General features: G+C 37.1%; 1 protein-coding gene across 3 annotated transcripts in view; it reads right to left on the bottom strand.

The window, feature by feature from the left end:
• The window catches only part of Trpc3 (transient receptor potential cation channel subfamily C member 3), a 168,925-nt gene that overhangs the window by 44,317 nt on the left and 101,232 nt on the right, over positions 1–23,376 (bottom strand). For all 3 annotated transcript variants that reach the window (XM_074041642.1, XM_074041640.1, XM_074041641.1), the window contains exons 3-5: positions 19,708–19,896; positions 8,614–8,778; positions 4,542–4,758 (exon numbers count right to left, since the gene is read on the bottom strand). In XM_074041642.1, coding sequence (XP_073897743.1) covers positions 4,542–4,758; positions 8,614–8,778; positions 19,708–19,896 — 571 coding nt within the window. The remainder of the gene's footprint in view (positions 1–4,541; positions 4,759–8,613; positions 8,779–19,707; positions 19,897–23,376) is intronic.

The following is a 23,376-nucleotide window of genomic DNA, read 5'->3' as shown; positions in this document are numbered from 1 at the left end:
ATCAACATAACAAAAAGTTGGTTCTTTGAAAAAATAAACAAGATTGACAGATCCCTGGCAAATCTGGTTAAAATGAGGAGAGAAAAAACCCAAATTAGTAAAATCAGAAATTCAAAATGGGAGATAACAACAAACACCACAGAAATCCAGGGAATCATCACAGACTACTTTGAGAACCTATATTGCTATAAATTTGAAAATCTTGAAGAAATGAACAAATTTCTAGATACTTATGACCATCCAAAATTGAACCAAAAGGATATTAACCACCTAAGTAGATCTATACCATGAAATGAAACTGAAGTAGTGATAAAGAGTCTTCCAAAAATAAAAGTCCAGGACCTGATGGATTCTCAGCTAAATTCTTTCAGCCCTTTAAAGAAAAACTAACATCAACTCTCCTTAAACTTTTCCATGAAATAGCAAGGGAAGGAATACTGTCAAACTCATTCTCTGAAGCCAATATTACACTCATCACAAAACCAGACAAAGACACATCGAAAAAACAGAACTACAGGCCAATCTCCTTAATGAACATCGATGCAAAAATCCTCAGTAAAATAATGGCAAACTGAATCCAACAACATATCGACCAAGTTGGCTTCATTCCAGGGATGCAGGGGTGGTTCTGCATACCCAAATCTATAAATGTAATATAGCACATTAATAGAAGAAAAGACAAAAACCACTTGATCATCTCAATAGATGCAGAAAAAGCCTTTGACAAGATTCAACACCACTTCATGATAAAAGCTCTAAGAAAATGAGGACTAGAAGGAATATACCTCAACATTATAAAGGCCATATATGACAAATCTATAGCCAACATCATACTTAATGGAGAAAAACTGAAAGCATTTCCCCTAAACTCAGGAGTGAGACAAGGGTACCCACTCTCCGTACTCCTATTCAACATAGTCCTAGAATTCCTAGCCAGAGACATTAGGCAAGAAGAAAAGTAAAAGGAATAGAAATAGGTAAAGAAATATTCAAAATATCCCTATTTGCAGACGACATGGTCCTATACCTCAAAGACCCAAAAAACTCTACCCAAAAACTCCTAGATACCTAAACAGCTTCAGCAATGTGGCAGGATACAAAATCAACTTACAAAAATCATTAGCTTTTCTACACATCAACAATGAACAAATTGAGAAAGAATATAGGAAAGCAATTCCATTTACAATAGCCTCAAAAAAATCAAATACCTAGGAGTAAACTTAACAAAGGGTGTGAATGATCTCTACAAGGAGAACTACAAATCTCTGAAGAAAGAGATAGACGAGGACTATAGAAGGTGGAAAGATCTCCAGTGCTCAAGGATTGGCAGAACCAACATAGTAAAAATGGCTATACTACTAAAACAATCTACATGTTTAATGTAGTTCCTATCAAAATCCCAATGACATTCATCACTTAGATAGAAAAATCTACCCTAAAATTCATTTGGAAACACAAGAGACCACAAATAGCCAAGGCAATACTTGGTAAAAAGAGCAATGCTGAAGTTATCACAATACCCGACTTCATACTATATTACAGAGTTGTAGCAATAAAAAGAGCATGGTACTGGCACAAAAACAATATAAAGCCCAGTGGAACAGAATAGAGGACCCAGATATGAATCCATATAGCTATGTCCACCTTATTTTTGACAAAGGTGCCAAAAACATATGATGGAAAATAGACAGCCTCTTCTACAAATGTTGCTGGGAAAAGTGGTTATCTGCCTATAGAAAACTGAAACCAGATCCTTGCCTATCACCCAGTACTAGCATCAACTCAAAATGGATCAAGGACCTTAATATCAAACCCAAAACTCTGAAGCTAGTACAGAAAAGATCAGGAAATACTCTGGAAGCAATAGGCATAGGCAAGGACTTCCTCAACAGAACCCCAACAGCTCAGCAACTAAAAGAAAGGATGGACAAATGGGACCACATGAAATTAAAAAGCTTCTGCACAGCAAAAGAAATGGTCTCTAAACTGAAAAGACCACCCACAGAGAGGGAGAAAATATTTGCTAGCTATACATCAGACAAAAGACTGATAACCAGAATATACAGGGAGCTCAAAAAACTAACCCCCCGCCCAAAATCAATGAACCAATAAAGAAGTGGGCAACTGAACTAAACAGAACTTTTTCAAAAGAAGAAATCCAAATGGCCAAAAAACATTTGAAAAAATGCTTACCATCTCTGGCCATAAAGGAAATGCAAATCAAAACCACACTTAGATTCCACCTCACCCCTGTTAGAATGGCTATCATCAAAATCACCACCAACAACAAATGTTAGTGAGGATGTGGGTAAAGAGGAACCCTCATACACTGCTGGTGCAAACTAGTACAACCACTCTGGAAAACAATATGGAGGCTTCTTGAAAAATTGAACATCGATCTGCCATATGATCCAGCAATCCCACTCCTAGGGATTCCCAAAGGAATGTGACACAGGTTACTCCAGAGGCACCTGCACACCCATGTTTTTATTGCAGCACTATTCACAATAGCCAAGTTATGGAAACAGCCAAGATGCCCCACTACTGATGAATAGATTAAGAAAATGTGGTATTTACACACAATTCTATTTTACTCAGCCATGAAGAAGAATGAATTCTTGTCATTCGCAAGTAAATGGATGGAACTGGAGAACATCATCTTAAGCGAAGTTAGTCAGGCTCAGAAAACCAAAAATCATATGTTCTCCCTCATATGCAGACTTTAGACCTAAAACAAATGCAGTAATATTATTAGACTTGGGTCACATGCTAAGGGGAGAACACATACATGAGGAATAGGGAAAGGTAGGAAACCCAAGATTTGAAAGTGTTTGATGTGTCCGCTGCACAGGAGCTAATGTAGTAACCTTAAAACTACAGAGGTCAATATGGGAAAGTGACTGGGAAGTAGTAAGAGGTCTGGTAGAGATGAATCAATTCGGGTTATAACATACATGTACATGGAAGCAATGCTAGGAATGTCTGTGTATAGCTATCTTTATCTCAAACTAGCAAAAATGCTACCTCTTTCTAATTATTGCTTATGTCTTCTCTTCAACAAAATTGGAGAAGAGGGCAGAGCAGTTCTGCCTGGAAGCAAGGAGGGGTAGAGGGGAGAGGAAAGAGGTGAGGGGCACCAGGTAGAAATGGCCCAAACAATGTATGCACATATGAATAAATAAAAAATAAATAAATTTTTAAAAAAGTAATTGATGGATAAATTAGTTACAATTTCCTCTTACTGGGATGCAGAAAAACCACTTTTTGTCATACTACTTCAAATTTTTATTTTAACACAGCTACTCAAAATGGGTAAGGGAAAATAACAAACCTTTTTTTGTTGTTTGTACTTTTTTTCCTAAGGTAATTTTTTTATTCACTTATTCATAGGTGCATACATTGTTTGGGCCATTTCTCCCCTCTACTCCCCGCCCCCTTCTTCTCCTCCCAAACCCCCATCGCTTCCAGGCAGAATCTGTTCTTTCCTTATCTCTAATTTTGTTGAAGAGAAAGTGTAAGCACTAATAAGAAAGACAAACCATTTTTGCTAGTTGAGATAAGGATAGCTATACAGACAGATTCCTAGCATTGCTTCCATGTACAAATGTGTTACAACCCAAGTTGATTCATCTCTAACTGATCTTTACACTGGTTCCTGATCCCCTTCTCATGTTAACCTCTGTCGCTTTAAGGTTTCTCTATTAGTTCCTCTGCAGTGGGGACATCAAGTACTATCATGTTTTGGGTTTCTTACCTATCCTCATACCTCCCGTGTGTGCTCTCCCCTTATCATGTGACCCAAGTCCAACCACATTGCTGTATTTGCCCTAGATCTAAAGACCGCATATGAGGGAGAACGATTTTTGGTCTTCGGAGCCTGGCTAACCTTGCTCAGATTGATGTTCTCCAGTTCCATCCATTTGAAAGTAACAAACCTTCTGAGGAAGGAAATTCTCCTAAAATCTTTGAAAATAAAACAATATAAAGGTTCTTTAGTCATCAGTTAATAGCCAATAAATTGTTTTCACAAAGTAAATAATTATCACAGTGAATCACATTTTAAAATCTTAATATTTGTTCAATCATTGAAGTTACATTTCTGAACATAAGTTTATAAATAGGTTCATGTTAATAATAATTTTTTTTCAGTGCTGGGATTTAAACTTAGATCCTGCTCCTACCTATGCCTCCTGTGTAGCCAGGATCACACATCTGTACCACCATGCCTGGTTTGTTAGTTGAAATGGGGTATTGCTAACTTTTTTGCCCAGATTGGCCTTAATTTGTAATCCTCCTGATCACCTTCCAAGTACCTGAGATTACAGAGATGTACCACAACGCCCAATAATAAATTTTTATTTAGTGTTAAGGTGTCCTTTAGCATTATCTAGCTACTAAATTGTTCAGTGATCTTGCTATTTATCTTGTCCTACAATAGTGACTTTCTTACCGTATAAGGTATAACATTTTAGTAGACAATGACAATCATTTATATAATTATTTTTTGGTTGAAATTAGAGCACTTAAAATAAAAGACTTACCAAGAACCCACACCATAATTAGCATTTCAGTCCATGTGAACTGGGTGGTTTTCACCCTGAAGATCTGTTTGGGGTAGTCAATGACAGTGATATTTGGCAGTGTGGCGATGCCTTCAAACCTGTCTGAGGCATTGAACACAAGCAAGCCCAGGAAGATGATGAAAGAAGCAGCGTGTGCCACAAACTTCATAAAAGGGCTTCGCAGAATTTTCCCCAGCTGTAATGAGAGAGAGGGAAAGGAAGAAGGAGAGGGAGAGACAGAAGGAAAGAGAGAAGGAGAGAAAGAGGGAGAGGGAGAATGAAACTTTTAGAAAATCTAATTCCACTTATGACAATTAGTATATAGGATAATAAATAAATAAATAAAGGAAATGGGAACACTTAAAAACTTTATTTCTGACAAGCGGAGAGCACATATGGGAGGTATAGGGATAGGTAGAAAACCCAAAACATGACAGCGTTTGATGTCCCCACTCCAGAGGAACTAGTACAGAAACCTTAAAGCAACAGAGGTTAGCATGAGAAGGGGATCAGGAACCAGTGTAAAGATCAGTTAGAGATGAATCAACATGGGTCGTAACACATGGATACATGGAAGCAATGTTAGGAATCTCTGTATAGCTATCCTTAACTCAACTAGCAAAAACGCTTTGTCTTATTATGCTTATGTCTTCTCTTCAACAAAATTAGAGATAAGAGCAGAACAGGTTCTGTCTGGAAGTGACGGGGGAGGGGGGGAGGAGGGGAAAGGATGAGGGAGGTGGGCTGGGGAGAGAAATGACCCAACAATGTACGCACATGTGAATAAATGAATAATAAAAAAATGTATTTCTAAGCTGGATGCCAGTGGCTCATGCTTGTAATCTTAGCTACTCAGGAGGCAGAGATCAGGAGGATTGAAGTTCGAAGCCAGCCTGGGCAAATGCTTTGTGGGACCCTATCTAGAAAAACCTTTCACAAAAACAGTACTGGTGGAGTGGTTCAAGGTGAAGGCCCTGAGTTCAAGCCCCAGTACTGAAAAAAAACTTATTTCTATTTCTGAAGTGCTATATGTTATGAAAACTACTCTTTTTAGGGAGATTCTTTCACCAAAGATAATTTAATTTAGTACAAAATTCATTGTTTCCAAATGTCTGATTTGTCTTAGGATGTACTGCATCAGCAGATGCCCTTCTGGGAATCACAAGGCATATACTGGTTCTTGCTCTTACTTTTACATGAACGACTGTGCAAAGTCAAAGTTCTTAGGGACTGGGGAAAAAAAGTTCAAATTTAGCCAGTGTAATTCTTTATTTGTAATTGCAAATGTTATGATGAGTTTGTAGACTTAATACAGGCATTAAAAACCTTCTGAAGAATGAAGAAGTTACTAAAATCACAGTAAATTTTAGTTTTTATTTCTAAATACGTTTAAAGATATCCTCATATATGTTTAAAAGGCAGAAAATGTTAGAATCAAGATAAATAGTCTATATGCTACTACTCTAATAGGGAGATACAGAATAGTTAAAAACTTTAGGTTAACAATCAAAAGTCATCTGTCAGTTTGGAAAGTCATGTTATAGTACAAAAGTGTTTCTGAAGTTGTTTATAATTCTTTTGAATTAACTCCTTAAAAATCTCCTGTGACATAGTGTCCTTAAAAGTCCCATATTCTAAATCAAGAGGCCCTGAGTTTAATCCCCAGTACCTCATATAAAAAGGTCCCATGTTCTAGCAGAAATGAAAAATAATTCCTCCTGTTTCCATGGCCTCCACAGTGTAAGAATTAGGTACGTTTAGATGACTTATCAAATAAGTTCTCTATTCTACATACTCACAAACTGCCTTTCAATTCAGTTGGTGATCTTAAAAAATATTCAGGTTCACATTTAAAAGACCTTAACTTGCCATGTGCTGGTGACTCACGCCTATAATTCTAGCTACTCTGGAAGCAGAAATCAGGAGGATTGTGGTCCAATGTCAGCTCTGGGACCCTATCTTGAAACTAACAACACAAAAAGGGGCTAGTGGAATGGCTCAAGTAAGTGGTAGAGTGCCTGCTTATTAAATGTGACAAACAAACAAACAAATAAATAAATAAAAGACCTTAACCTTTTCTTTCTTTCTTTTTTTTTTTGTATGTGGACTGGGGCTTGAACTCAGGGCTTTATGCTTACAAAGCAGGAACTCTACTGACTGATCCATACCTCTAGTCCATTTTGCTCTGATAATTTTGGAAATGGGAGTCTCATGAACTATTTGCCTGGGCTGGCCTAGAACCACAACCCTCCTGATCTCAGCCTCTCAACTAGTTAGGATCACAGGCATGAGCCACTGGCATCTGGCAAAGATCTTAACTTTGAATGAATATCTAATATCTGAATCTGATGTCAACAAATGACCAAAGAATGTCAAGTATTTCTGGGATTAAACATGAATGCACACAGACAAATGTCACATCTTCCATAATAGGCACAGAAAAATAAACAATACAGCTGCATATCATTGCTGTCACAAAGCTGGAAAGAGGGTGCTTTAGGGGTAGTTTATCCATGGGATATGTAATTTCTTGGGAGTGGTTAAATCCGTTTTTTCCCAAAGGTTCTCTTAAAACTCTTAAAACAATTAATAGAAAGCAGCATGCTTATCTTTGAAATGGTATATATGTGAAGAATTCTTGCTATGTCATCTTTGTAATGTAGGATAGGTGGTATGTAGAAGCTATAAATGGAGTTTCCAGAAATGACTCAATTCCCACCTTTCCTTTTGCTACTCAGCAAAGTTCACCACACAGTTAGTTGCACTTTTAAAAGCGAACAAGAAGACAAAAGAGTAGATTCCAAGATTCTTCTTTCAAATTTAATGTAATGCTTTAACTGATTAAGCTGCCTGAAGAGACAAAATGCTTTGGAAATCGAGATTTTCCAATTCATTTCCTCCAGAAAGGGAAATTATGTGAGTGGATTATGGTTTTTGTCTTATTGCATGCTGTCTCATATTATTTATATTTTAGTCTTTAGTGTTTATGTATTTGAAGAATCATAAAGTAATTTTCCATGATACATAACAAAAGAACTTAGTCTAGTCATCAAACTTTATCAAAATGACAAACTTTCTGCTTTAAATTGTACTGGGCGACTCAACATTGAAGTAAGATGGATGAACGTTTTCACACATATATGGTGCCTGTGGAGGAGGCAGCCAGGGGAGACTGCAGAGCCAGAGGGTTGACAAATTTCCAGGGTCATTTATAAGTGGCCTTGACTCATTTTGCCTGAGACTGCCTCTGATTTAAACAAAACCAGATTTCAGAATATAAAAACAGGATTAAAGGATCTCAAAACAGATCTCTCTCTCTGACAGTGCCCTTTATTAACTGAATACAGATTCTGTTAGCAAGACTCCTGTTCCTTTCCATGTCTTCCGTAAGAGATTTCTTAAGCTCAACCAAATTTGCTCTACATGGGCAAGTTGAGAGGAGAAAAAAGGTAGTAAACAAATGATCAAAGCAAAACTAAGCAATGTAAAAAATACAACCCCCCCAAACTCAAATTCTATATTTTAAAGAAACTTCCAAAAGTACAAAGGGCTAAGGGAAGATGACAGGCATCTAACTGGGCATTACTGCTGTGCTCATTGTGCTTAATATACTCAGTCTTAGGTTGCTTTGCACAGGATCAAAGTTCAAATGAGCTCCCAGGTTAACTATTTCTTGGGGCTATGTATGTGGAGCTGTCTATTTCCCTTTCCAGACAGCCCAGTTGATGTTTGGATTATTAAGCTGTCAATAGATTTGCACAAAGACTACTTTACTCAAGTTGCTTTTCTTCTTTTGTGTTGACCATGGGGATTTTATCTGAAAAGCCCAAGTATTTTATGCCTACAAATGTGATCTATCCTGCTAGTACCAAATCCTTTCTCATCCATTATTTAAATTGATCCAATTACTAACAAGCAGACTCTATGTTCTTGAGTCAATTAACATTCAGGGTAAAAGAGATGGGAGACTTCACTATCAAGCTTTTGTTCTTTTCCTCCCAAAGGTACACACTACACCAACCACAGATGAACAAGTGTAGCGAGCCAGTACCCTGCTGCAAGGTGCAATCCAGTAGCCGATGGCGAGGAATGGAAGACCCAAGGCCACCACCAGCACAACCAAACACTTGATGGCTGTAGTCTGTTCCCGCAGTCCTGAGAGGTTCTCGTACCAGATGGTCAAAAGCTGCTGCTGGCAGTTGGGGTGAGCTACAAACTGTTGGGAGGTGGAGAGAGAGAGATAGGTTACCATCCACTGTTGACAGGTCAGCAAGTGAGTCCTAAAAATATTAATACATGTTTTCCAGAATACAGTTCTGGTAACCCTCCTTTGCCTTCCCTCCATTTTTCAAAATTTACTTCATAACTATTGGCATAACTAAAATAAAAACAAGACAGTAAAATCAATGTCATCCTTAATAGTTATTTCAGATAGAAACCTTTCAAAATTTATTGATTCCCCTGTGAACTGAGGGTGACATCTGATTTCTTTGTGAAAATATGGCCCATCTTATTCCAGCTAACTTGCCTTTGGTTCAAAACTGAATGCAAAGTCATTCAGAAAAGTACTTGGCAGTTGACTATTGCTGAAAGAGAAATGTCATTAAATATCATGAGTAATCCCTGAAATCTACATGTATGAAAAACATATCTCTGCTGCGCCCAGTGAGTAGGGATGTATCATTACTGAAAATGTGGAAAAGATCTGCAAAGTTATCAGTGAGCCTACAGATATTATGCTGGGTCCACGCTGTGCTGTCACTTTTTTCCTATTTTGAGATCTGTCCTTTTTTCAAAAAATTATTTAATACTTTTTTTTTGGCCATACTGGGGTTTTAACTCAGGGCCTCATGCCTGACTCTCTACTACTTGGGCCATGCCCCCTGTCAGAAAAAAGGTGACCTATCCCCCCCTTTTTTTAAAAAAATTGTTTCCTCTATCACAGGTCACAGGTCAAAAGAACACAAACATATACCACCAGCAGGTTTTCTTTTCCTTTTCCTTTTTCTTTTGAGACAGGGTCTTGCTATCTACCCAAGACTATCCTTAAACTCTCAATCAACCTGTCTCAGCTTCCTGAGTGCAGGCATGTACCACCACACCTGACCCAGAAGTTCTTTTATAACCACAATTCTAATCAGGAAAAATAAATACATTATACTTATTTAAGCTCTGCCATTTAATTTATTTCATTTTTTGCCATTTGAATATGTTAAAGTCATCTGCCTGTATCATGTAGATGGAGTACATTTCTTTAAGGCCCATCCTTATTCAGGTATCAGGACGTATTTGTAATTAGGCCAGTATATATAGGTTCCTATGCCAAAAAGTTGCCCATTTGTGGCTAGATATGTATTTCTTTGAATGACCAGGTATAGTTTGCCTAAATTCAGGAATTACAAAAAGTCATTAAAAAATCAACTCTGAATGCCATCTTACTTTTTCAAAGGAGTGTTTAGCTGCAACAATAAAAAAAATCAAAATACCACTTTCTTCTACAAAATAGAATAAACAAAAACAATGAACCTTATGTGATGGACCTTGAAATGTTTTTGGAAACTTTGAGAGGCAGAGAGAGCAGCTGTAGTTCCTATTTGTTAAAAGAGTTCATCTTTCATCAATTCTAGCTAATAATTCTAATGATGCTTAGCAACTCTAGGCAATTAATTCCTCAGCTGTTTATAAATAGTACACTCATAAAGAATGAGTGTAATTTCCTTCAGCAATTTTAATTGAAAAAACAGCCATCATATGTTTTGGGCACCTTTGTCAAAAATCAGGTGGGTCTAATGGTAAGGATCCATATCTGGGTTTTGTATTCTGTTCCATTGGTCTTCACATCTGTTTTTGTGCCAGTACAATGCTGTTTTTATTGCTATGACTCTGTAGTATAGTTTGAAGTTGGGTATTTTGTTACCTCTAGCATTGCTCTTTTTGCTCATATTGCCTTGGCTATTCTCAGTCTCATGTTGTTTCCAAATGATCTTTAGGGCTGATTTTTCAATCTGTGATGAATGTCATTGGAATTGCACTGGGAATTGCACTGAACATGTAGATTGCTTTTGGTAGTATAGTTTAGTCATTTTTCACAATATTGATTCTGATGGAGAAAAAACAGCCTCTTCAATACATGTTGCTGAGAAAACTGGATATCTGCATACAGAAAACTGAAACTAGATTCATGTCTTCCACCCTATACATGTACCAACTCAAAGTGGATTAAGGACCTGAATATAAGATGTAAAACTTTGAAACTTGAAGGAAAGAGCAGAGAATACACTAGAACTAATAGGAATAGGAATGAGTTCCTAAATAGAACACAAGTGACTCAGCAACTAAGAGAATGGATTGACAAATGGGACTACATAAAACTAAAAATCTTCTGCACAAGAAAAGAAGTGGTTACCAGATTGAAGAGGCAGCCCACAGAATGGGAGAAAATCTTTGACAGTTATACATCTGACAAGGGATTAATAACCAGAATATACAGGGAGCTCAAAAAACTAAACTCTCAAAAAAATCAATAACCCAATGAAGAAATGGGCGAGTGAAAAGAACAGAGCTTTTTCAAAGGAAGAAGTCCAAATGTTTTTTTTTTTTAAATGAAGAAATGCAAATCAAAACCACTTTAAGATTCCACCTTACTTCTTTTAGATGGCTACCATCAAGAACACAAACAACAACAAATGTTGGCAAGAATGTGGGGGAAAAGAAACCCTCGTACACTGTTGGTGGGAATGTAAATTAGTGCAACCACTATGGAAAACAGTATGGAAGCCCCTCAAAAAACAAAAAAATAGAACTGCCATGTGATCCAGCAATTCCACTTGATGAAATATAAGTCAAGATGCAATAAAGACACTTGCACATTGGTGTTTACTGTAACACTTTTCACAATAACCAAGCTATGGAAACAACCCAGAAGCCCTACAACTGATTAATGGATTAAGAAAATGTATACATATATAGATACATATATATGTATTAGAATTTTATGGAGTTTTATTCAACCATAAGGAAAAATGAAACCATGTGGTTTGAAGGTAATGCATACAATTGGAGGACATCATGTCAAGTGAAATAAGCCAGGCTCGGAAAGACAAAGGCTGCATGCTTTCTCTCATATGTGGGAGACAGACACAATACAAATATAAGCAATGTTATGAAAAGCAGTTTACAAGAAGGGGAGGTCAGTAAAAGAAGGATGTTTAAAAGGTGAATATGGGTAATGTACTTTCTACACATGAATGAATTATAGAAATTTTGAACCTGTTGAAATCAAGATAAGAAGGGAAACAAGGTAAGAAAGAGGGAAAATAGAGAGCATGAGCCAATTTGAGTTATAGTACATATATACATAGAAATTCACAAGGAAACTCCCTGTAGAGCTATCTCAAGGAAAAATGACTTTTTTCAAAAACAGAGAGCAGGAAGGTAAAGCAGGTCTTGTCCAGGGTTAGTACCAGTGGGAGCGGGAAGAATATAAGGAAAGGGTGAAGGAGGCTGAATGTAGTGGAAATGTTATGTATGAAAATGGAAAAATGATACACACTGAAACTATTTCAGGAGTGGGGGGAGAGGATGTAAAGAAGAATGAAGGTGAATTCAACAATGATGTATTTTAAGAACTTTGTTAAATGTCACAGTGTACCTCCAGTACAACAATAATATAAAAAAGTATGGAGAAACAAAACAAAACAAAAATTTTAAAAAGGCCAGGCATGGTGGCTCATGCCTGTAATTCTAGCTCTTTGGAAGGCATATGTAGGAGGATCATGGATCTCAGGTCAGCTCAACAGCAAGCAAAAGACCCTACCTGAAAAAATAACTAAAAGCAAAAGGGACTGGGGACATGACTCAAGTCAAGTATAAGGCCCTGATTCAACACTACCAAAAGAAAAGAGGTTCACCTCCCAAGGTATGAAGTGGAGGTACAATCTTTCTTACATCTCCACCCCTGAACTGAAGTTCACACCCTTGGGGGCCAGCATATAGGAGGACTTGAAGGCCCACTGACAGAGGTAGTGAGAATGCATTTATAAATATTATACTAGAAATATTAAGTATTTCAATTAATTCAGTTATCAATTATTTGCACTAATATTAACAGGGAGTATTTGGGGATTTAAAGAAATGTTACATTTTCTTGTTTGATGAGCAACGTGAAAAAAACAGATTCCTATGGGCTGAATGTTTGTGTCCTGCTCCAAATTCACATTTTGAAATCCTAACCCTACATGTGATGATATCAAGGGGTGAGGCTTCTGGGAAGCCATTAGGTCATGAGAGTGGGCTCTCATGATGGGCTTGGTTCCCCTGTAAAAGAGACCCCAGAAAGCTCTCTGGCTTTTTCTTCCATGTGAGAGTACTATGAGAAGTCGGCAGTCTGCAACTCAGAAAAGAAACGTCGCTAGAACCTGGCCATGCTGGCACTCCATCTCAGACTGCCAGCTTCCAGAGCTATGAGAAAGGAAAGTTCCATTGTTTATAAATCACCCAGACTATGGTGCTTTGCTACAGCAGCCCAAACTGATGAAGACTCATATTTGATTCTAAGTTCTTTTCAATTCAGTTAAAAAAATTCCAAGGCCTGATGCTCACTGCTAATTATATATTAGATTAATTAGATAATATTTATTAATTATATATTAGAACATTGCTAACTATTAATTATATATAAGATCTCCTTTCCAAACCAAGAGTTTGCCATTCTTCCAAAGTTTGATTTTTTTTTTTTGTTGTGCTGGGTTAGGGTACATTGTGGCATTTACAAAAGTTCTTACAATATATCAAATATATGTACTTGAAATTGCTCCCTCCACCATTCTCCCTCATCCTCCCTTCCCCCATTCCTGGGATAGTTTCAACGGATATTATTTTTCCACTTACATACATATATACACAGTGTTCTGATTTTTGCTGTTGTTGTTTTTGGAGACAGGGTCTCACTATATAGCCCAGGTTGGTCTCAAACTTTGGGTCCTTCTGCCCCAGCCTCCCAAATTCTGGTATTCCATGCCTAGAAAGATTCTAGTTTTTGAAAATAGAGTTTCACATTCCAATGGAATCATTACTTGAACTCATGAGAAAGACTGTGGATATAATCAAGATTGGAGAATCCCTGTGTCTATGTGAAACTTCCTTGGATTCTTGTTGAGAGTCCCAAATTTCCATTTCTGCCCCATACTGTATTTGGATTATTTCCTTCTTGCTTCACTCCTCCCTCTGTAGCTCCTAAATGTCTATCTCATTTATTTATTCACTCTTCAAAATGTCTTAAACCCTAGTATGAACCAGGCAGTGTTTTGTACATTTGACAGAAGATAAAAATAGGAGTTGCATTAAGTCATAGGCAGTCATTGCTCAGTAAATGCAATATAAGCTATTATAATAAGGACTCCAAATGTTTGTCAAGATAATAAGAATCTAAAATAGAGTAGTCTTGATTTGAATTTGATCAAAATGTATAAGTGTTTGGAGAATTTGCATTTGTGGGAAGTTGGACAGATGCAAATAAAAGGCATCCTTTGTGATTCCCGCAGGCTTGGCTTAGGGTAAGGAATTGGGCATATTAAGAAAGCTACAGGTTAAGCATATCATGTCATCAAATCAGATTACTACTTGAGAAGTCAACTACCCACTTTTTTATTTTATATAGCCAAAGGCTTCTGCAAGACACAAAATACCCATGAAGTTAAGAGACAAGTGGGCTTGTGTCCATTGGGATTGATGAACTAATTTTCCTTTGGGAAATATCTTATTATGGTTTGAAAGTATCTCCTCCAAAATTCAGGTTTTGCCAATGTGATATTCTCAAGACATGAAGCCTTAAAGAGGAGATGACAGCTGGTGTTGGGTTCCTGTGTTCCCAGCAATCTGGAGGCTGAGGCAAGAGAATCCCTTAAGTCCAGGAGTTTGAGGCAAGCCTGGGCAACATAGCAAGACCCTGTCTCTTAAAAAACAAGACAGAAACACTCTACCAAGAAGTGACTCATCCATGAGGGCTGCTCTCTAGTTAAAAAAGTTTCCATTAAGTTTTTAGCTAGCTTGCTCATCCACTTTTCTGCATGTGAGGACTCAGTGTTCCACCCCTCTGGATGATGTAGCCCTCAGGGCACCACTGAACCTACCAGTGACTCAATCTTGGACTTAGAAGATCCCAGAAATGTGAAAAAATACATTTCTGTTTCTATAAATTACCCAAATCCACATATTCTTTTATAGGAGCACAAGTGGACCAAGACATTACTCTTTCTTAGGTTTTAAACTCTTGAGGACAGAAGTATTAATTCTGTGTATGGCTCTCTTTTCTGGTTCCTCCTCTGTAGGCTAATCTTTAAATTGGAAGATGTGCTTTATTGCATTAATCACATCTACATTAACATTGCAGAATCTCAAAGACTTGATTAAAATCAATCCTTTCCACATGGTATACATGTGATGGGCAAGATTTGTCTCATTGTGACTTGCACAATGCGGTGCCAGCACTTACTGTAGGGTAATACAAGCCCAATCACGGTGTTTGCATTCTAATTGTTATACCTTAAAATTGAGCTTTTCTGGTACATTTCCCATACTACTGACTCTATGCTCTTTCTATTTGAGATAATACACTACATGTCAATTCCTTTTAATCCATGCAAATGGATTTTTCTCAATGATTTAAAGTACAAGTACAAGTACATAAGTGGCATCTTGAAAAAGAAATAAGACCAATACAATATCAGCAAGTGAGGGTTTTAAAAAAACCCTAATCCCTCTTGGAGATGAGTCTTGCTCTTTTCAACTACTTCAAAATAGGACAGTAAACTTTATCTCTTAAAAATATTTTGCTTCCTAAAAAACTCCTTATGCTGCCATGTCACTCATAGCCAAATGGATCAAATTTGTATGCTGCTTCCTAACTTCAGTGGACCAGCAAATTGAAGTCACTACAAAAATATAACCCTTATTTGAGGTTTTCTGATTTGAAGGGAGACTGCTTAACACAAGAAAATTTCTATCTTTTAATGGAACAAAACTCTCACGGCATTACAGAACAGACATTTTTTTCCTACCCAATGACTAATAGATATTAAAATGAACCATATTACACTATATTTTCATCAAATCAGCTTTCATAAGAAATGTCTTCATGGGAATACTTTTGTGCAAATCACAATAGGAACATTGTTCTTGTTTTTAATGACATTGATAGAGCTATAACTTATACAATTTAAAAGGAAAATGTTCTTGTGAGTAACTAGACAATTTGACTTCCTTTTAAAGTTCATTGGATTGTGAACTATAAACTGAAAATTTGCATTTTACAGGTTTTCTGGATTTTTTTTTAACTCACTGAGTTAAAAAATGCTGTGTTATCTCTTGGTGTCTGAGCATAAACCAGGACATGAGGATTGCAGGGCAGGAACTGGAACTCTGGTGCCCAGCACACATACCCCAAAGTCTCTGCAGTAATTCATCCTTCCCATTGCTTCGCTTAAATGCTGGGCTTCCCCTGCATGCTTTCTGCACAAAGTGGATACACCTTGGATAATTTTGTGTGTTTCTTTTGTCTCTTCATTAGATGATTTTAATGCAGTCCCATTATGGATGAAATAGGAGAACAGGGAGGAAGAATTCAGGAAATGTTCTTCTTTTTCTCAAGAGCCCAGTTTTGCAGATGTAGTAGCCTATCAAGTTTTGTATCTTTTGTCAAGAAGTTTCTTACAACAGACATGGATCACAATGAAGGAGGTATTACTCTTAATATTCTATAAGGAATAGGGATTGAAGTTCAGATTCATATCATAGAGCCATACAGAAATGCAGTCAAAATTAAAACTCAAGATTTTGAGGGACAAATTTACTCCCTGATAGAAAAGAGGCAAGAGTATGATTGCCTGTTTCATCAGTAGGATTGAAAATTATAACTTTTTATTGTTTGATAATTTGAGAAATGGAAAACAACATTTGAATATTAGTATATGTATTTATTTTTTTGGGAGGGGTGAGACAGTGTCTCATTATGTAATTCAGGCTGGCCTTGTGATCTTCCTGCCTCTGCTTCTTGAGTGCTGGGATTTCAGCTGTGCACCACCACACTGACTAATACACTATTACTAGAGGGTTTGAAAATTTTAAATATGGTACTTGGCCATATTGATTTTCTCTTTTGTGAATCACATATTCAAGCCCTTTGCTTGTTTTTCTATAGCACTCTGTATATTTTCTTATAAATTTGAATTCTTTCAATAGTGACAATATCATCCTTTGTAAGTTATAATTTGGAAAACCAGTTCCCTAGCTTGTCCTTCATTTCTTTGTTCATTATCATTTTTTCCCCAGTACTTGAGATTGAACCTAGGACTTCATACTAGAAAAGTGCTCTGCCACTTGAACTCCTTTTCAAGCCCTTTTATTTTTATTTTGTTTCTCAGATAGGACGTCATTAACTTTGCCCTGGATGGCCTTGAACCCTGGGTCCTCCTGTCTCTGACTCCAGAGTGTCTGGGATTATAAGCATGTACTGCTACCCCAGTTTATACAACTTGTATGTAAGTTGTATGCAGTCAAATTATTTATATTTTTGTTTTCTTTTATGACTTTTATATCAGAAAGCCCATATAAGCATTAAATTTATGGTCGTGTAGCTCCTCTTCTGGTCTTTCATATTTTCATTTTGTCAGTTAACTGCCATTAAACTCTGTAAGATGTGGATGGAACTTCTAGAGGGAATTCAGCCCAGATAGCAACCAATATACTTGGAACCAAGGCTGGTATTGGATCATGGGCAGGTAGTAGAAGAAAGACTACCTGAGCCTTATTTGGGGTCTAAGCAGTTCACCATTACACAAATTTGGTTTCTTGGGGAATTATGGTTTAATTTGAATAAACATAACTTTATTATGTTATCACAGGGTAAAAAAGTGCACAAAATAGAAAGTAATTTTGGAATCCCAATAGATTACATATATCTATATACTACCTCTGTGCCACAGGGGATAGAGCCATTATTATTATTAGGAGGTGGTTTTGTCTGGGGACTAGAAATCAGATGGTAGAAAAAGAAAGCAGCAAGAATGGGTAGGGATATTTTTCCTCCTTTCTAGAGTGGAGGTGGGTGAGTGCTGACTGAAAATGAAGGAATCCTTAAGAAGAAAGAAAGGAGGAACAGGGGCTTCAATGGAAATTCTAGAATAGAGTTCTTATATACATTTATTGAATGAAGATTCCAAACCAAGGACTTTAATATTCCTTTTATGGCATAAGACAAACAAAACCAAAAATGCTTGCAAAGTCATATATCTCCTTTCAGTTCTAAATACTTTTTATTTGGTTTCCTGATGGTTGCATTGTGGTAGATGCATGTGAGTGTGTGTGTGTGTGTGTGTGTGTGTGTGTGTGTGTGTGTGAGAGAGAGAGAGAGAGAGAGAGAGAGAGAGAGAGAGAGAGAGAATTCAGAGAAATGGAGCAGGTTGTCTCCATTCCTACTTGGTGATAGGATGCAAACACTGGCTTTGGTTTCCAGGCATGTGGCAGTGTGATTTGGAAGGAGTCTTGTGATAGCAGGGGGAGGATACAGAGCGTTCTTCCTGTTGGTGCTGAAGCTGGTCAATTCAGCAGAGGCAGAATTGTTCTGCTGGGGACCCAGAAACTCTCTTACAGGGTCAGTTTTAGGCCTGATTCTGAGTGAGATTTCTGGAAGCACAGTTTGTATAAGCTTGTTCTGCCACTTCTCTTTAAGCTTTCTAACATCCCTTGCTAAATTCTTTCCTGCTTAAATTAACTATGGTCAAATACTAAGGCATGGAACTAGTACAAGGAATATGAAATTTGTCTTTGATGCCTGAACTTGCTAAAACTATGAGTTTTCATAATGTAGAAATGTTACTAGCTAATATTTAGTGATCAATTACCACATACTACCCTATGCTGCTGACTTTGCATGCATTGTCTCATGTAATTTTCAAACAACTAAATTAGTAGGTACTGTTATTGTCCCTATTTTACTGACAAACAGATAGACCAAGGCTTAGATGAACAGGTAACTTTTGCATTGTCACTCAGGGAACCCATGATAACATCAGGACTTTCAGGTTAGTTGTAAGTACCTTTTTTTTTTGTGGTACTGGGGATTGAACTCAGGACCTTCACATTGAACCACTCTATCAGTCCTATTTTTGTGAAGGGTTTTTCGAGATAGGGTCTTGTGAACTATTTGCCTGGGCTGACTTCGAACTGCAATCCTCCTGATCTCTGCCTCCTGAGTAGCTAGGATTACAGGGGTGAGCCACCAGTGCCTGGCAGCACCTGCCTCTTAAGCACCATGGCACAGTGAAGGAGAGAGACTTGGCTGGTCACTGACCAGATCATAAAACCAGATATTTTCTTGATGAGAGCGTCCTTCTTTGTGATTTATCAGCTTCTCTTAATGTACAAAAAAACCCCAGAAACAACCTCTCTCAGTTATATGACATAACATAAACTATTAGATTCCAGATAATTGAAATTTTATTATAATGAAACATTTTGACTACAATTTTAGTGAATTATTCAACAGTTCCATATAAGTTAGCAAATGACTACACGTAACAGTTTTTCTTCAGTAATCAGAATAAAAAATAATTGAAAATTTTATTTCTGATTCTTGCATGACCAGTTCTATAGCTATGTGAATTTAGACATGTCATTTAAGCTTGGTAAACTTCGGTTTCCTAGTACAATAGAAATCTCATCATCTACCTTACCTGTTTTAAAATAAAATAAATAAGTCAACATGAGAAACTGGGTAATAGTGCCTTAAAATTGTATACAAGTATCAGATATTAATGTGCTGAAAATAAGTTTCCACAGTGCTTTTTATATATCGTGATTCATTTAAATTCCACCCCAAACCTTAAGATAGATAAGAGATATCATCCCCCCTTTTATATGAGGAAACCGAAATTTAGAGAGGATTCATGTCTTGTCCAAGGTCCCACATGGGTAATAAGTGGAAAGGATTACAACTCACACATTTAACTTGTAACTTTGCCATGATTCTTCGTTTAATCTGTCATGAAGAAAAAATTTCTTTAATCAATAGCATCTACTCTAATTACTTTTTTAAATGTCATGGATTATGTCATCAATGCTATGTGTCTATGGATGAAAGTGGACTCACCTTTTTGACTTCATACTTAATGGCAAGTTTGACGCGACTCAATGAAACTTTATGCCTGTGCACCTCCAGAGGCTCCATGGATTCTAGATCTCCATTCAGAATAGCTTCCACCTCCTCTGAGTCCCGGCACAGATCGAGTACACCCACAACAAAGTCTTTGCATTGCATGGAGAGCTTCCTGTAGTCATTCTAAAAACAAGGTTTTGTGTTTAGTGCAAGAATTTCCCCTAACTCAATGGAAAATGTGTAGGATGTATGTGGATTAGAAAACTGTGTTGATTCCTCTTGGTAGGAAGCTCCTTGCAAGGCTTGCTGAGTTACATACGGGCCACATTTCCCCACCAGAAACCAATCTAGGTTCCTTTCTGCAACCTGCCCAACCATATGAAACAGCTCTGAAAACAGTATGCACCTGCATTTATATGTGAAATCTAAAAAATGTTGAATGCCTAGAAATGAAGAATCAAATGGTGGTTAGCCAAAGACTGAAAGTGGGGAAGGAATGGAGAAATATTGGTCAAAGGGTATAAAGATTCAGTTAGAGATGAGGAATGAAGTTTTGAAATCTGTGGGGTAGCACAGCGACAACAGTAATAATAATGTACCATATACTTCAAAAATGCTCAGATGATATTTTAAATGCCACACCACAAAAAATGATAGGTGAGATGACAGACATGTTAATTTACTTTATTTAACCATTCTATATTGTTCACACGAATCCAACCATTACATGGTACCCCTCTAAATATATACAATTGTGATTTGTCAATTAAAAATTGTAGCCAGAGACGTAACTCAGTGGTAGAGTGCTTGCTTAGCATGTACATGGCTTTTACTTCAATCCACAGCACTGCAAAAATAAAAAATAAAAATTTAAATTTACTCCAAAAAAGTGGTATGCATTCAAGTCACTGGTTTGTATTAAGTGATGTTGGCTAAATGCCCATGGTGACAAACCAAAGGATCAGAAACAGTTTTATCTCTTTTGTACAAACAACAGTTATTTTAAAGCTAAACTAAGACCATTTCTATAATGGAAAAATTTTCTAACATGGCAAATAACATAGAAGATTGACTACGTGTGAAAATATTGTATCCAGTTTACTACCCCTTGCCTTGTTGGAGACATTGCTTCTGAAACCATAGTCTTCAATCCAGCTGCAGCAGCAACAAAAGCAAAATCTCAGACTCTGCCCCAGATGTCCTGATGTAAAAACTGTGGAAGGACCCAGCAATCTGGCTCAACATACCTTTCAGGTGATTCTGATACAAGTTAGTGTTTAATAATAATTGTTTTATAAGTGGAAAGAGGTGGATGGGTACTCATCTGTATAAAGAGACTTTTTCTTGGTTTGTCTGAAGGGCATTTTATCATGCTCTGCAGAACTGGAAAGAGAGAAGTGTCTGATTATATGTTATGGAATTCTCAAGGGTTGCAGAATATCAGTACCTGAGAGAAAACTTTCCAAGCCACTGGAACTAACACCTTGCTAAAAATAATCTGTGAATTTTTCATTTCATTTGCATATTTCCATAGTGCCAAGGACTTGGTAGTGCTCACTGTTGCTTCTGAAGGGAGCTCTATTTCTAGTCCATTGGTTCCAGCTGAGGTGCCAGTGACCAGCTCTTGGGAAAGTGTCTCACTTTTGGAAACCCCAGTTCTACCTCTGTGACCTTCATTAAAATTCTAGCCCATTAAGAAAGTGAGCCAGATAATTTAATTAGGTACACTGGAGGAAAATCGAATTCCTTACTTCAACATATTCTGAGATACCATGTGTGTCTATATAACCAAGTAATAGCACAGCAGAATTTCTGGACTTCCAAAAATCATACTTCAAAACAAAACTGAAGAATTCCAATTCTCTTCCTTTAAATAATTAATTTGATTTGGTAGGTAAAACCATATCACCAACTAAAATAAACAAGAAGAGCAGAGAGAGAATGTTTAAAGACTACATGGATTAGAATAGTTTCCATTTCAGATATCAGAAATTCAGATAAAGAGCAGTTACAGTTAATCCTTTTTCCCTCATAAGGGAATGGATACAATGAATACAACTTCAGTCTTTGGCTTCCATTCACGTTGATGCCATGCAACTGATAAAATTAATAAAATGTTCAGACTCTGGTTTCTATGCAGAGTGTCAGTTAAATATCCATCTGCCTTCCATTCCTGAAAGACTAATGAAATATTTTATTATACTGTACAGAAATATTAAAACCATGCCTGTTCCTATATAAAGCTCCCTTTTTAATACAGCTTTTTATATAAAATTTTTTCATGTTACTCTTCAGTTCCAACTATTTTGTGAGATTTGGCACAACATAGGATCACCATTTCTCCATTGATCAGAAATAAAAGAGGCTACTTTCCATGCTTTGAAGAAAACTTACCACTCACGCCTGCATTAATACATAATGACTCAATACCTTTTAAAATTATAATTTGCAAACTGTACAGTTTTAAAGAAAGCTGTGTATTTTCCACATGCAGGGAAAAATCAGTAAAGAAACAAGTAAAATATGATAATCATACATGTTACAAGAACAATGCTTTCTCTTCATAACAATTTACATTTCCTGCTGGAAGATGTTTGTTACCCAAGTGCAGAAAGCAATCAGAGCTGGAGATAATGGTGATTTTTTAAACATGGGTCTACTATGATACATAGGCTGGTGTCGAACTCCTGGACTCAGCCTCCCAAGTAGCTGGGACCATAGGCACCTGCCAGTATGCCTGGCTAATGATGATTTATTTTATTTCAGTCCTGGGCATTTTTTAAACCTATTCAGAGCTCCAGTGAAAGATGCAGAGCTTTAGCTACATACAGCTTTTCCTCTGATGCAAAAGTAACTATCCATCTAAAGTCTGCACTGACTGTTAGGTACACCATGGGGTCCTGCCTCATGTGGTTTCATAGCTCAGACCAAATAATGAAGAAACTAAATTTGTCTCAATCAAGTTACTTAATGGTCTTCATGGTATCACTGTTCCGGTGTCATGGCCCTCCACAAAGTTAGCGGGTAGACCTACTGCACAGAATGCAGAGCAGGAACTCAAAACCCCAAGGTCCTGCTCAAGCCCAAAGAAGAACAATCAATGAAGTTTAGTCTCACCACAACCTGTCTACTCCTCTTTTAACATATATGGATTAATCTCCATTCTGGTTCCTTTTCATCCTAAAGAGGAAAATTGAAATTGAACTGTATCCAGGCTTGATTCTATAGGGCCTTTTCTCTAACAGCAAAAGACTCAGGGTAGTGTAGTGACTAAAAGCATAGATTCTGAAACCAGACTTCCTGGGTTCAAATACTGCTTCTGTCACTTACCAGCTTTGTAATGTTGTAGGAGTTACTTAACCCTTCTCATGAGAAAAATTCTACTTTAAATTGGTACTATGAGGATTACATGCTTACAGCATGCTTGGTACACATAAAGTAGTATACAAGTGCTTCAAAATGATCAGGAATATTATTTTAGAAATTATACCTAGGATTGGGACTCAAGATTCTCAAATCCAGGTTTAGCAGATGGGACTTTGGGTATAGGCTTTGTTTTCTCACCTGTAAAATGAGAGGCCTATATATTCAGATGCTTCCTAGAGTCTCCCTCTGCTATAAAATGCTATCCTGCTTTTTGGATAATATTCATTTTATCTTTCC

Source organism: Castor canadensis, chromosome 9 (assembly GCF_047511655.1).
Source record: "Castor canadensis chromosome 9, mCasCan1.hap1v2, whole genome shotgun sequence".
NCBI lineage: Eukaryota > Metazoa > Chordata > Mammalia > Rodentia > Castoridae > Castor > Castor canadensis.
This window is presented reverse-complemented; position numbering and strand designations above follow the sequence as displayed.